General features: G+C 35.6%; 1 protein-coding gene and 1 pseudogene across 2 annotated transcripts in view; one reads left to right on the forward strand and one right to left on the reverse strand.

The window, feature by feature from the left end:
• STK31 (serine/threonine kinase 31) overlaps positions 1–12,333 on the forward strand; it is a 130,213-nt gene that overhangs the window by 79,515 nt on the left and 38,365 nt on the right. The window contains exons 17-21 of the mRNA XM_008053560.2: positions 1,051–1,131; positions 2,872–2,997; positions 4,024–4,149; positions 4,330–4,416; positions 5,089–5,238. Of these exons, the coding sequence (XP_008051751.1) occupies positions 1,051–1,131; positions 2,872–2,997; positions 4,024–4,149; positions 4,330–4,416; positions 5,089–5,238 (570 nt within the window). The remainder of the gene's footprint in view (positions 1–1,050; positions 1,132–2,871; positions 2,998–4,023; positions 4,150–4,329; positions 4,417–5,088; positions 5,239–12,333) is intronic.
• On the reverse strand, positions 7,458–8,189 carry LOC103255590 (annotated as a pseudogene). Its single transcript, XR_002481692.1, has one exon. The product of XR_002481692.1 is annotated as a non-histone chromosomal protein HMG-14 pseudogene (transcript).

The following is a 12,333-nucleotide window of genomic DNA, read 5'->3' on the forward strand; positions in this document are numbered from 1 at the left end:
TCAAGGCTGCAGTGACCGGGAGCGGCCACTGCACTCCAGTCTGGGTGACAGAGTGAGACTTCAACTCAAAAAAAACCCCAGTGCTTTGAAATTTAAAAATACTATGAAAATACTAAGTATTTTAGGTGTTATGCTTTGTTTTGTTTTTTTGAGTTGGAGTCTTGCCCTTTCACCCACACTGGAGTGCAGTGGCACGCTCATGGCCACTGCATCCTCCATCTGCTGGGCTCAGGTGATCCTTCCGCCTCAGCCTTCCAAGTAACTGGGACCACAGGCGTGTGCCACCACGCCTGACTAATTTTTTGATTTATTGTATAGATGAAGTCTTGCCAAGTTGCCCAGGCTGGTCTCGAACCTATGGGCTCAGGCAATCTTCTCACCTTGGCCTCCCAAAGTGTTGGGATTATAGGCATGTGTTGCTGCACCCAGCCAAGTGTTACGCTTTTTTTTTTTTTAAGCAAACTCATCTATGTATAAATACCTTATGAACCTTGGTTTAAAATAGCTTGTCTTCTAGGAATTTGACAGGTGTCTAGAAGTTTTGCTTAATAAACTTGTGATAAGTGGCTTTCCTTTTGTAAGTCTTCTCAGTTTTCACATTTACCTCAAAGTGACTTGTGTAGAGCTAATAGTTTTTCCCTCAAGGCTATCTTTTTTCTTCCTAAATGAAACAGCCATTATTTCGAAATGTCACTGTGTTCTTAATATTTTGAGAAATAATGACAGTTTTATGATTCACATTGGTGTATTATCACTTTTTCATTTTAGTTAGGAAGTGTAGACTTTGACATTAGGCAAGATTTGTGCTTATATATGTATACAAAGTTTAAAATTAGTAATTAAGTTTTTCTTCTGTTAGTAAGATGGTAATTAGATGAGAGGTGACTCTTGATTTTCACTTGATATTTCTTGAAATAGAAGGCAAAAAGCAGTGATTATACATCTTAGTAGATATGTGATAAGGCAGATACTGATATGTTTTCCTAAAGAACAACTTGTCAGAATTGATTATATTGATCTACAATTTAAAAATACATTTTTTAACTTCAGGAGAAGCTGAATAGCTTGGCACAGAAATGGTTTCCTGAGCTGCCTCTGCTTCATCCTGAAATAGGATTACCTAAATACATGGTAAGCTTTGTTTCCCTTGAGAATTACTACTCTGCAGAGAGTGTTGAAAGTGATGATGTTAAAATTGTGTCAGTGTTAGACTTAAAGTATCTTTCTTATAAAAATATTCCTGATAAATATTTTTTGGGTATTATTAGAAATTTTTCTCAAGACTTTAATAGTTGTATAGTGCGTATCTTTATTTTTATGTTGATTTGCATGTTTTCCTCTGTTTACTCTTTTCCTCATCCTCATTGAGTACATTGCATAGTACTTATTTGAATTATAGGTGTTTATTTTTTGAAATGATAGAATAAGATTTTAGCTGCTGTTTCAAGAGTTAGGATAAAAATTGGAGACCGATAGCTATAAGGAGGTTAAGCTGAATGTGTCTTTTAAATTTAAAAAGTCTGGGAAAAGCTTCTAGAAACTGGTTAAGGTAAAAATTTTAAGGTGAGTGTGGTTTTCTAGAGAGGCAGGAGTCAAAGGCTGGGAGATCAGTATATTAGCTAGTGGCTGTAATGGAGAAGGGTTGATAGACTCTGGCTCTCAGGGCAGAGTCTGTTATTTCTGTACTTTATGTTGCCTACTAGGTATGAGGGACTAGACGAGATATCTATTCATTAAGATTGTCATTAAGTCCATGATAATAGCTTAAATATCGTACAGGAAGGAGTGTTTGTGTCGTCATGTGAGTTTATTCTAAAAAATAATTTAAGATTAAAGTTCCCTAAATTAAACAATTACTCTAAAGTCTTTTCAGACTAGACTTTAAAATGAGTTTTTTTCTTGCAACTGTTTAGCTTAGAGACTATCTCATGTAGTATAAACAAGTGAATATATACTGCCACATAGGTCTTGAAAATCAAGTTTTAAAAATATGCTAGTCTACTTTATTGTGGAAGATTATGGAGAGTTTGCTTTATGGAAGACTTTAATGACTTTCAGATATTCAACTGTGATGTATGTTTAGGAATTTTTTGTAGGTTAATTATGTATCATGGAATACTTAAGTACACTGACAAAACTTATTAAAAACTCAGAAAACAATCCTAAAACCCCTCTTACTGAAACTGGACTGCAGTATAACTTACCTTGATTTAAAATGTTGGCTTTTGTATTATACTGTGAAAAATTGTTCCTTTTAGAAAAGTAGCAGAGATATCTGTTAGAATTAAAATATTTGAAAACTCTTTTCACTGTTGAGGATTCTATTTCAAGCAGAGCCGGAGGTGTTAGATTTACTTCATAGTAATCATAATTTTAAAACTTACCATTCCTATTCAACAACTACATTTTATTTGTCATTGTTTTAATATTTTTAGGAAACGTGGTTTTTCAAGTAAACCGTGAGGGCTTCTAGGAAGCATGTCTGGTTAATCCCAGTCATCTTTCAAATCTGTTCTAAAATTACAGAAGCAATTAAGTGTATAGTGATTACATGTTGGATAGGAGGAATTTAAGAGCCAGGAACTGGAAAAAGCACAAAACTTTAAACATTTTTATTTTATTGGTTTTTCTAGTAGAGTTAATGTCATCAAAGTTTTCTAATAGCCTGTAAGTAATTATGTTGATGATTTATAAAATACTGGGATTGTTTGGATTCTTCAACTATAATAAAAACTTGTTCCTTTTAGAAAAGTAACAGAGATATCTGATAGAATTAAAATATTTGAAAGCTCTTTTCACTGTTGAGGACTCTCCATTCCTATTCTACAACTACATTTTATTTGTCATTATTTTAATATTTAAAACGCCTAGAACTCTGGTGGTCTTCTTACTATGAGCTTGGAACGGGATCTCCTTGATGCTAAACCCATGAAGGAACTTAGCAGTAAGCGTCCTTTGGTATGTTCTGAGGTTAATGGACAGATAATTCTTTTAAAGGTAAGCTTAAGTTCTTACTTAGGAGAGATTCAGCAGTATAAAGGGGGAGTTCTGCTATTAGTTTTCAGGAAAGGAAAAAATCTATTGTTTGTTTATGGTATGTAAATTGCTTGGCATGATGATTGTTCTTCCAGTTTGGCTGCAGAACTAGTTTTTACTTTGAAGTTTCCCTAAATAGAATGTCTTTAATAGGATATACTTGCTTTCCTTTTTTTAAGTGAGCTTATTGCATTCTTTCCAATAACCTTTTAAAATTCTTGATTTTCTTACACTTCTCCTTGAAATCTCAGTTCTGTTGCCAACACAGTCTTCTCCTTTTAAAGTTTTCTTTTTTTTTTTTTTTTTAAATTGGAATCTTACTCTGTCACCCAGATTGGAGTGTAGTGGCATGCTCATGGCCACCCCACCCCAGTGTCGACCTGCTGGGCTCTGGCGATCCTTCTGCTTCAGCCTTCCAAGTAGCTGGAACTACAGACGTGTGCTACCACGCCCAGCTAATTTTTGATTTATTGTAGAGATGAGGTTTCGCCAAGTTGCCTGGGCTGGTCTTGAACCTGTGGGCTTAGGCAATCCACTTGCCTTGGCCTCTGAAAGTGCTGGGATTACAGGCTGAGTCACCGAATCTAGTTCCTTTTTTTATTTCCTTATATTTTTATTTTTATTTTTTTCCTTGAGGAATACTACTGTTCCAATTCTTCTTAATTTCTTCTTGTCATTGATCTGGGAAACTGTTAATCATGATAGGATGATTAATAGGATAATTAATTTGGTCTTAGTTGCTACATGTTCTAGAATGTATAGTAGCTATAGGTAGAATTGTTATTTTTTAATTTAATTTTTATTAGTATTGTTAATTTCTTTCCAAATTACAGCATTCAAACAAGATAGAAAGTACTTATAAAATTAAAAATAAAATTAGATGTCATTTAACTTAGAAATCACTTACTATGTTTAAGTTGGAATGATGTATATATAGAGTGGGATGTTAAGTCTTTGAGTTACCAGTGCCTCTTATTTTGGCACAAGGGCTATTCCGTGGATGTTGACACAGAAGCCAAGGTGATTCAGCGAGCAGCCGCCTACCATGGTGCTTGGAGAGAAGCTAAAGAAGAGTCGGGGTTGCTACCACTGATATTCCTGTTTCTGTGTAAGGTACAGTTCTTATGCTCACCTCTTGGAGAAAACATTTCATTTAAAATAAGTTTTGGCTCCAAGTTTTAGAGCAGTAATTCATTTCTCTTAACATAAAACAAAAATTACCTTACAGAATCAGTGTATGCTAAAAATGTAAAGAATTTTTCACTGTGAGTCACATTCTGTTTTGCTTCTTAGTCTGATCCCATGGCTTACCTGATGGTCCCGTACCATCCCAGGGCAAACCTGCGTGCTGTTCAAGCCAGTAGGCCTTTGACTGCCGAAGTAAGTGAAACCCACTTTTTCAGTGGGTTTAAATGAGAAAATTAAATGAGAAAATAATATCTGATATTTGTTTAGGGCATACTACATCTGTATGTTGAGTAAAATTTTGACTTATGTTATTCTATTTAATTGTTACATCAACCCTGTAATGTGAGTTATCTTATTGTACAGATGGGAAAAAAGACTTAAAGGAATTTATTGACTTACACAGGGTCCCTCCGCCAGTGTTGAAGTTGGAGTTTGAAATCAGGTCTTTCTGGTTCCAAAGTCCGAGCTTATAACTGTTAAGCTGGACTGTATGTTGGTATTACAAGTGCATAAATGGCAACTTTAATGTTTATCATTGTAAATTTAGGGCTAGTAATAACAATAAAGGAGGCCCTGATTTTTTCTGTGTAGTGACACTATTTCAAGCTCTTCTTTTATAGATGCTTTACATGGTTGCTATTTGTAATCTGAGTCTTCGTAGAGACTGTAGAATGTATATATGATATCACTAGTTTCATAATCAGGGTTTCATCTGGCCCTCAATGCTTTCTCTCTTCTGTATTATTATTAAGGGTTCATCTGGAGGAAGCTTTACTCATTTTTGGAACAGGTTCAGTTAGAAAACTTTCAGGTATCAAAATGACTGCCTACTTCCTGACTTCTTTTGTGTGTACTTATCTCTAGGAAACTTTAAAGGTCATGAAAGGTGTTGCCCAGGGCCTGAATACATTGCACAAGGCTGACATAATTCATGGATCACTTCATCAGAACAATGTATTTGCTTTAAACCGTGAACAAGGAATTGTTGGAGATTTTGACTTCACCAAATCTGTGGTAAAATATCATAGTTTTACAATGGATTCTAAACTTTATTTACTATTGTTAGATTCAGGACTTATGAATCTAACAACATGGTAATTTATTATAGGATCTGTGCCTTTAGTTAAGGTGTGTTGTATAGTGTAAGCCATTATCTACTATCAGCTAGATGCTGCAACAAGAGTTTCCAGGTTTGTTCATTGTCTGTTTTAACCTTAAGTCTTAGGAGCAGCTGACATTACACTCAGTGGCATCAACAACATTAATCATAAATTATTTTTATCATAATCAGGAAGCATTTAATTGCTAGGAAATGTGCAAGGAAAACTAGATGGCCATCTGCCAACCTCCCTTTGCTGGTATCCCCCCACAGATTAAATTTGAATACAATGCTTGCAATTTTTTAAACTGGATATAGATGTGGGGTACAAGTCAGGATTAGTTACATAAGTGGTCTATGTGCAGGTGACCACTTAGGCCTCCAACTGGTCCTCACTTCCCTTGGTTTAGGGTCAGGTACCCTTAGTGATGTTGTGTGCCCCCTCGTCCCTCCCTTGGCAGTGCCTTGCTACTGCTGGTCCCTGTCTTGTAGTATTGTGATAAATGTTCAGGACCCACTTATGAGTGAGAACCTGTGGTGTTCAGTTCCTTGTTTCTGTGAAAGATCATTGAGTGTGATGGACTCTAAATTTATTCAATTTGCTGCAAAGCTCATCATTTTGTCATCCCTTATGGCTGCATAATACTCCATTGTGTAGATGTATCACATTTTCTTTATCCAGTCCACTTTCCATGGGCAGCAGGATTGGTTCCATGTTTTTGCTATTGTGAATAGTGCTGCAACAAATGTGTGTACAAGTATCTTTTTTGTAGAATGGTTTGAGTTCCTCTGGGCATGTTCCCAGGAAGGGGATTGCTGGGTCATATGGAAGGTCAATTTCTAGTTCTTTTAAGCATCGCCACACTGTTTTCCATAGAGGTCAAACTAGTTTGCACTCCTACCAACAGTGAAGAAACGCAAACCAATAAGCTTTTGCACAGCAAAAGAAACCATCAGGAGAGTGGGGAGATATCCTACAGAATGGGAAAAAATATTTGCTGACTGCATATCTTACAAAGGCCTAACATCCAGGATCTATAAGGAACTCGAATGAGCAGAAAGGGAAAAAACAAACAACCCTATTAAAAAGTGGGCAAAAGACATGAATAGATACTCCTCAAAAGAAGACATACGAACAGCTAACAGATACATGAAAAAAATGCTCAGCCTCACTAATATCAGAGAAATGCAAATCAAAACCATGTAACTCCAGTAAGGATGGCTATCCTTAATTAAAAAAAAACAACAGAGGCTGGCGAAGGTACAGAGAAAAGGGAACTTTGCATTTTTAGAAACTTGGGAACCTTGGACTTTTTCATTAGTTTTTTTTTTTTGCTGTGAAAGTCTTTCATAATTGAATTTATTGGTTGTGTTGAAGATCAGTACACAGACATTTCATGTGTATACAGTTCTTAACATACATACCAAAAACTTAAAAAGCCATGTATGATTATTTTTAAAAAGTTATTCCAGTGTCTTTCCAGCTTAAAATTTGGAGGCAAATTTTCCTTAAGAAGATAACAAGTACCAGTGTCTTCAAATGTGATAAGCTGTTACATACATCCCACCAATTCACAACTTATCATATACACAACATACTCAATTTTTCAGTCTTTCACAGTAGGTTAACAAAGTTATTACAGAGTTTAACTTTGTTACAGAGTGCACACGGTTTTTACAGGGAGAGCCCTGATCAAGGAGTGGTTTTATTTTTCCTCTCTTAATTTTTATTTTAAAATTGTGGGGTACAATTCAGGGTTAGGTATACAAATATTTATTGTGCAGGTACCCTTGTTGATGAACTGTGCCTCCCATTCCCCAGGCGGATATCAATTACTGTCAATCCCACCTCCCCGTGCCTCTCCCCCTCACAGTTTCCCGCTGTCAATCCTTTTCTTATAGTATTGCTATAGTTGTTCAAGGTCCACTTATGAATGAGAAGATGTGATACTCAGCTCTTTGTTTCTGTGAGATATCATTCAGGATTATAAACTCTAATTCCATCCAGGTTGCTGCAAAGTTCATGATTTTGTTCTTCTTTATGACTGCTTAATATTCCATTGTGTATATGTACCACATTTTAATAATCTAGTCCTCTTTTGATGGGCAGCACAGTTGGTTCAAGGAGTCGTTTTCTTTAGGGAACAATTATACTAAAAATCAACATGGGAATAGAAGTGATTTTAAGTGTTCAAGACATTAAATGCAGGACTATGATTCCACATTGCCACTTAGTATACTTTGCATTATAGGATATAAAAACTAACCCTCCATCCCCATCTATGGAATGTTAAGCTGATACCCAAGACAGTCAAAGCCTCCCATAATTCAATATCCCACACTATTTTCTGGTTGTACCAAAAAATAAACAACCAGCTAATGATTTCACCTCTGAAAAAAAGCATTTACACTTAAAAAATGGGATGAGGTGGGATTCTCACCTTCCTAAAAATGTTTCTAGAGCTATTAAAAAACTTGCATTTACAAAATAGTTGATAAAAATATTCCTCTGGATTATACAAGAAGGGAGATAGGGACTACTGATAAGACATGGGATATGATATTATTCAGACTTGGCTTCTTTCTTTCCTGCTTCATCAGAGGCTGAATTCTCCTCAGTTTCAGTTTCTCCGTTTTCTGGAGGTAACTCTTTAGTTTTTTGGTTAGCCACTTTAGCCTGCTTTCCCTTTGCTCCCCTTTTCCCTTTTGCTTGCACTTTTTGTCTGAAGATTTATCCTTTCCCGCTGCCTTTTTTGGCTTCGCTTCCACTTTTGCAAGGAGCAGGTTTAGCTGACAGCCTTGTGAATCTCCTCTTGGACTCCTCCTTCACTGCCCCCTCGGTGGAGTTGACCTTACTCTTGGGCATTTTGGCGGTGGGCAGGGCGTGTGCCAGGTGCCTGCAGGCAACGGTGCCTGGAGAGCCTTTAGGAAACTGGGCTGCTTGGCCGCTACCACTCCTCCCACCACCGGAGCCTCTGAGACCTTTCATTAGTTTAAGTCCTGATTCTACTATAGTGACTATTAATTTGGTGCTACATAAAATAGGCAGTTTGTAGAGATAACAAAGATCAGACAATTAAAGAACATGTGAGCAATTATCTATTTATTTATTTAAATTGACAAATAAAAATTGTGTTTATCATGTACAGCATGATGTTTTGAAATATGAATATAATGTGGAATAGTAAAATCAGCAATTCCTTTTTTAAAAATAACAGCTTTATTAAGATATAATCACAAATCATAAAGTATACAGTTTAGTAACAGTTTTTAGTATGTTAACAGAATTGTGCATTGATCACTGCTATCTGATTTCAGAGCTTTTTATTTATTTATTTCACCTCTTCTACATAGGCAAACATTTTTATTTGAGAACTTTTTCATCTGAGAAAACAAAGTCACTCTGGGCTTCATGTGTATCCACAATGTGCACATTGTATCCAATAGGTGATTTTTCATCCTCTTCTTCCTACCCTTCCCCTTCCGAGTCACATTATATCATTCTATATGCCTTTTTAGATCCCTAGTTTAGCTCCTACTTAGAAGTAAGAATATGCAGTATTTGGTTTCCCATTCCTGTGTTAGTTCACTTAAGATGATACTTTCCAATTGCATTCAAGTTGCTGTAGAAGACATTATTTCCTTCATTTTTATGACTGAGTAGTATTCCATGGTGTCTGTGTGTGTGTGTGTGTGTGTGTGTGTGTGTGTGTGTGTGTGTGTACACAACGGGGGACCCCCAAAAACCTGAAATTTATCTATAAAACACTGTGTTTATTCTTACATATTTAAACTTCAGTTACCTTCAGAATACTCTCCATTTGATGCAATATACCTACCAAGGTGTTTTTTCCACTGTTGAAAACAGTTTCCGAACTCGTCAGTTTTGATTCCTTTTAGTGCTTCTGCTGTTTTTGTTTCACCTCTTCCATGTCAGCAAAATGTTCTTCTTTGAGGACTTTTTTCATCTGGGGAAACAAGCAAACAAAAAAAGCCATTGGAGCAAGATCAGTTAAATAGGGAAAGTGAAGCATAGGGGTTATGCTGTTTTTTATCAAAAATTGCTGAACACAGTGCAGTGTGGGCAGGTGCATTTGTAAATCATTTATCATGAAATGGGCAAACACATTGAAAGAATCTCCAAATAAAAATTCTTTGAAGCTAAACACAGGCTTTTGCAACAATGCTAGCTGGTACACTGCTGCTGATGGGTTCCTAGAACATTTAACCTAGCATGGGAAGCCTGTACTACAAGGGGCCCAGTCTCCAAAAAATAATTCCAGTTTTTTGGTCCTCTTCGTATATACATATACATATATACCTATATAACATACACATTTTATATGCATATGTACAGAGGGTGCCAAAAAATGTACACATATTTTAAGAAAGGAAAAACTATTAAAATTGTAATGCTCAATATATACCAATAATAAAAGATGAATGCAAGTCATATTTGACTTCTGCAATTTTAAGAGGTGTTCAAGGTGGTTTATTAGCATCCAGTCGCTTCTGACTATGGTGAACTAAAAGTAATACGTAGATAATATCTCTCAAAATGTGGATACATTTTTGGCACCTCCAGTATGTAATATACCATATTTTTGTTATCCACTGATCAGTTGGTGGGCATTTAGTTGATTCTGCATCTTTGCAACTGTAAATTGTGCTACAATAAACTTAGGACTGCAAGTGTCTTTTTTGTGTAACAACCTCTGTTCTTTTGGGTAGATGCCTAAAAATAGTGGGATTGCTTGATAAAGTAGATCTACTTTTGGTTCTTTGAGAAATCTTCATACTGATTTCCATAGATGTTGTGCTGATTTACACTCCCACCAGCAGTGTGTAAGTGTTTCCTTTTCACTGCATCCATACCTACATCTATTGTTTTTTGATTTTTTAAAATAATGACCATTCAGACTGGTATAAGGTGGTATCTTATTGTGCGTTTACTTTACATTTCCATGATTATTAGTGATGTTGAGCATTTTTTCGTATGTTTGTTGGCCATTTATATATCTTCTTCTGAGAGGTGTCTGTTCATGTTATTTGCTCACTCTTTAATAGGATCGTTTGCTGTTTTGCTGATTTGCTTGAGTTCTTTGTAGATTCTGGATATCTTCTATTCTGTAGCTTGCCTATTTACTGTGTTGATTTATTTATTTTTGGCTGTGCAGAAGTATTTTAGTTTAATTAAGTCCCACTTGTTTATCTTTGTTTTTGTTGCATTTGCTTTTGGGGTTTCAGCCATACATTTTTTGCCTAGGCCAGTGTCCAGAAGAGTTTTTCCCAGGTTTTCTTCTTGGATTTTTATGGTTTCAGGTCTGACATTTAATTCTTTAATCCATCTTGAGTCGATTTTTGTATATAGGGATCAGGTTTCATTTTTTCTGCATATAGCTGTCCAATTTCCCCAGCACCATTTGTTGAATAGGGTATTCTTTTCCTAGTGTATGTTTTTGTCTGCTTTGTCGAAGATCAGTTGGTTGTAGGGATTTGGGTTTACTTCTGGATTCTTTATTTTGTTCCATTGGTCCATGTTTCTGCTCTTGTGCCAGTACCATGCTGTTTTGGTTACTATAGCCTTGTAGTATAATTTGAATTCAGGTAATGTGGTACCTCCAGCTTTGTTCTTTTTGTTTATGATTGGTTTGGCTATTGTTGCTCTTCTTTGGTTCCATATAAAGTTTAGGGTTTTTTCTAATTCTATGAAAAATGACGTTGGTAGTGTGATAAAGAAGGCGTTGAATCTGTAGATGACTTGGATAATTTGGCCATTTTAACAATGTTGATTCTTCTAATCTGTGGGCATGGGATATTTCTCCATTTGTGTCCTCTACAGTTTATTTCATCAGTTTTTGTAATTCTCCTTGTTGAGATGTTTTGTCTCCTTGCTTAAATATATTCTTAAGTATTTTAGCTTTTTGGCTGCTGTTATAAATGGGAGTGAGTTTTTGATTTGATTCTCAGCTTTGTCACTATTGGTGTAGAGCAGTGCTACTGATTTGTATGTGTGTGTGTATTTTTATCCTGAGCCTTTAGTGAATTCATTTATCAAGTCCAGGAATCTTTTGGAGTCTTTAGGATTCTCTATGTATAAGATCATATCATCTGTATACAGAAATAGTTTTATTTCTTCTTTTCCAATTTGGGTACCCTTTCTTTCTTTCTACTGCCTGATTACTCTTGCTAGGACTTCCAGTACTGTGTTGAATAGGACTGAATATTTTTATCATTTCTAAAAAGAAACTGCATACTAATTAGCAGTCACTCTTATTTCCCCCTCTTCTTAGACCCTGGAACCACTAACACACTTTCTGTCTCTTTGAATTTGCCTATTCTGGACATCTCACGCAAATGAAATTGTACAACATGTGACCTTTTGTGACTGGCTTATTTTACTTAGCATAATGTTTTCAAAGTTCAGCCATGTTGTAGCATGCATCCAAACACCATTCTTTTTTATGGCCAAATAATATTTTATTGTATGAGTATACCACATTTTGTTTATATATTCATCTGTTGATAGACGTTTGGGTTGTTTGCACTTTTGGTTATTATGAGTAATGCTGCTATGAACATTAGCAGTTGAGCTTTTTTTGTGTGAAAATGTTTTCATTTCTCTTGGGAGTGGAATTACTGGGTTATATGGTAACTCTATATTTTACCTTTTGAGGAGCCAAACTATTTTCCAAAGTAGCTGCATCATTTTACATTCTCATCAGCAATGTATAAGGTTCTCTACATTCTTGCCAGTATCTGTTATTATTTGAGCAATTCCCTTTGACTAGTATATGTAATAATGCTTTATGCTTTGGTCATCTGCAAGTCATAGGGTAATAATGTATATGTAGTCTCAGTGGTTTTTATATGGTAGATCAAAAATAAGAGAAAATGAAAATGTGAAACCATAATAAAAAGCTGGATTATTCAGGATATATACAGATTATTTTGCTTAAATATTTATTTTATTACATTAGTTTATCTGGAAATTAAGATAATAGCCTAAG

The sequence above is a fragment of the Carlito syrichta genome, unplaced genomic scaffold (assembly GCF_000164805.1).
Source record: "Carlito syrichta isolate Samal-C Ts95f unplaced genomic scaffold, Tarsius_syrichta-2.0.1 Scaffold288283, whole genome shotgun sequence".
NCBI classification, from domain to species: domain Eukaryota; kingdom Metazoa; phylum Chordata; class Mammalia; order Primates; family Tarsiidae; genus Carlito; species Carlito syrichta.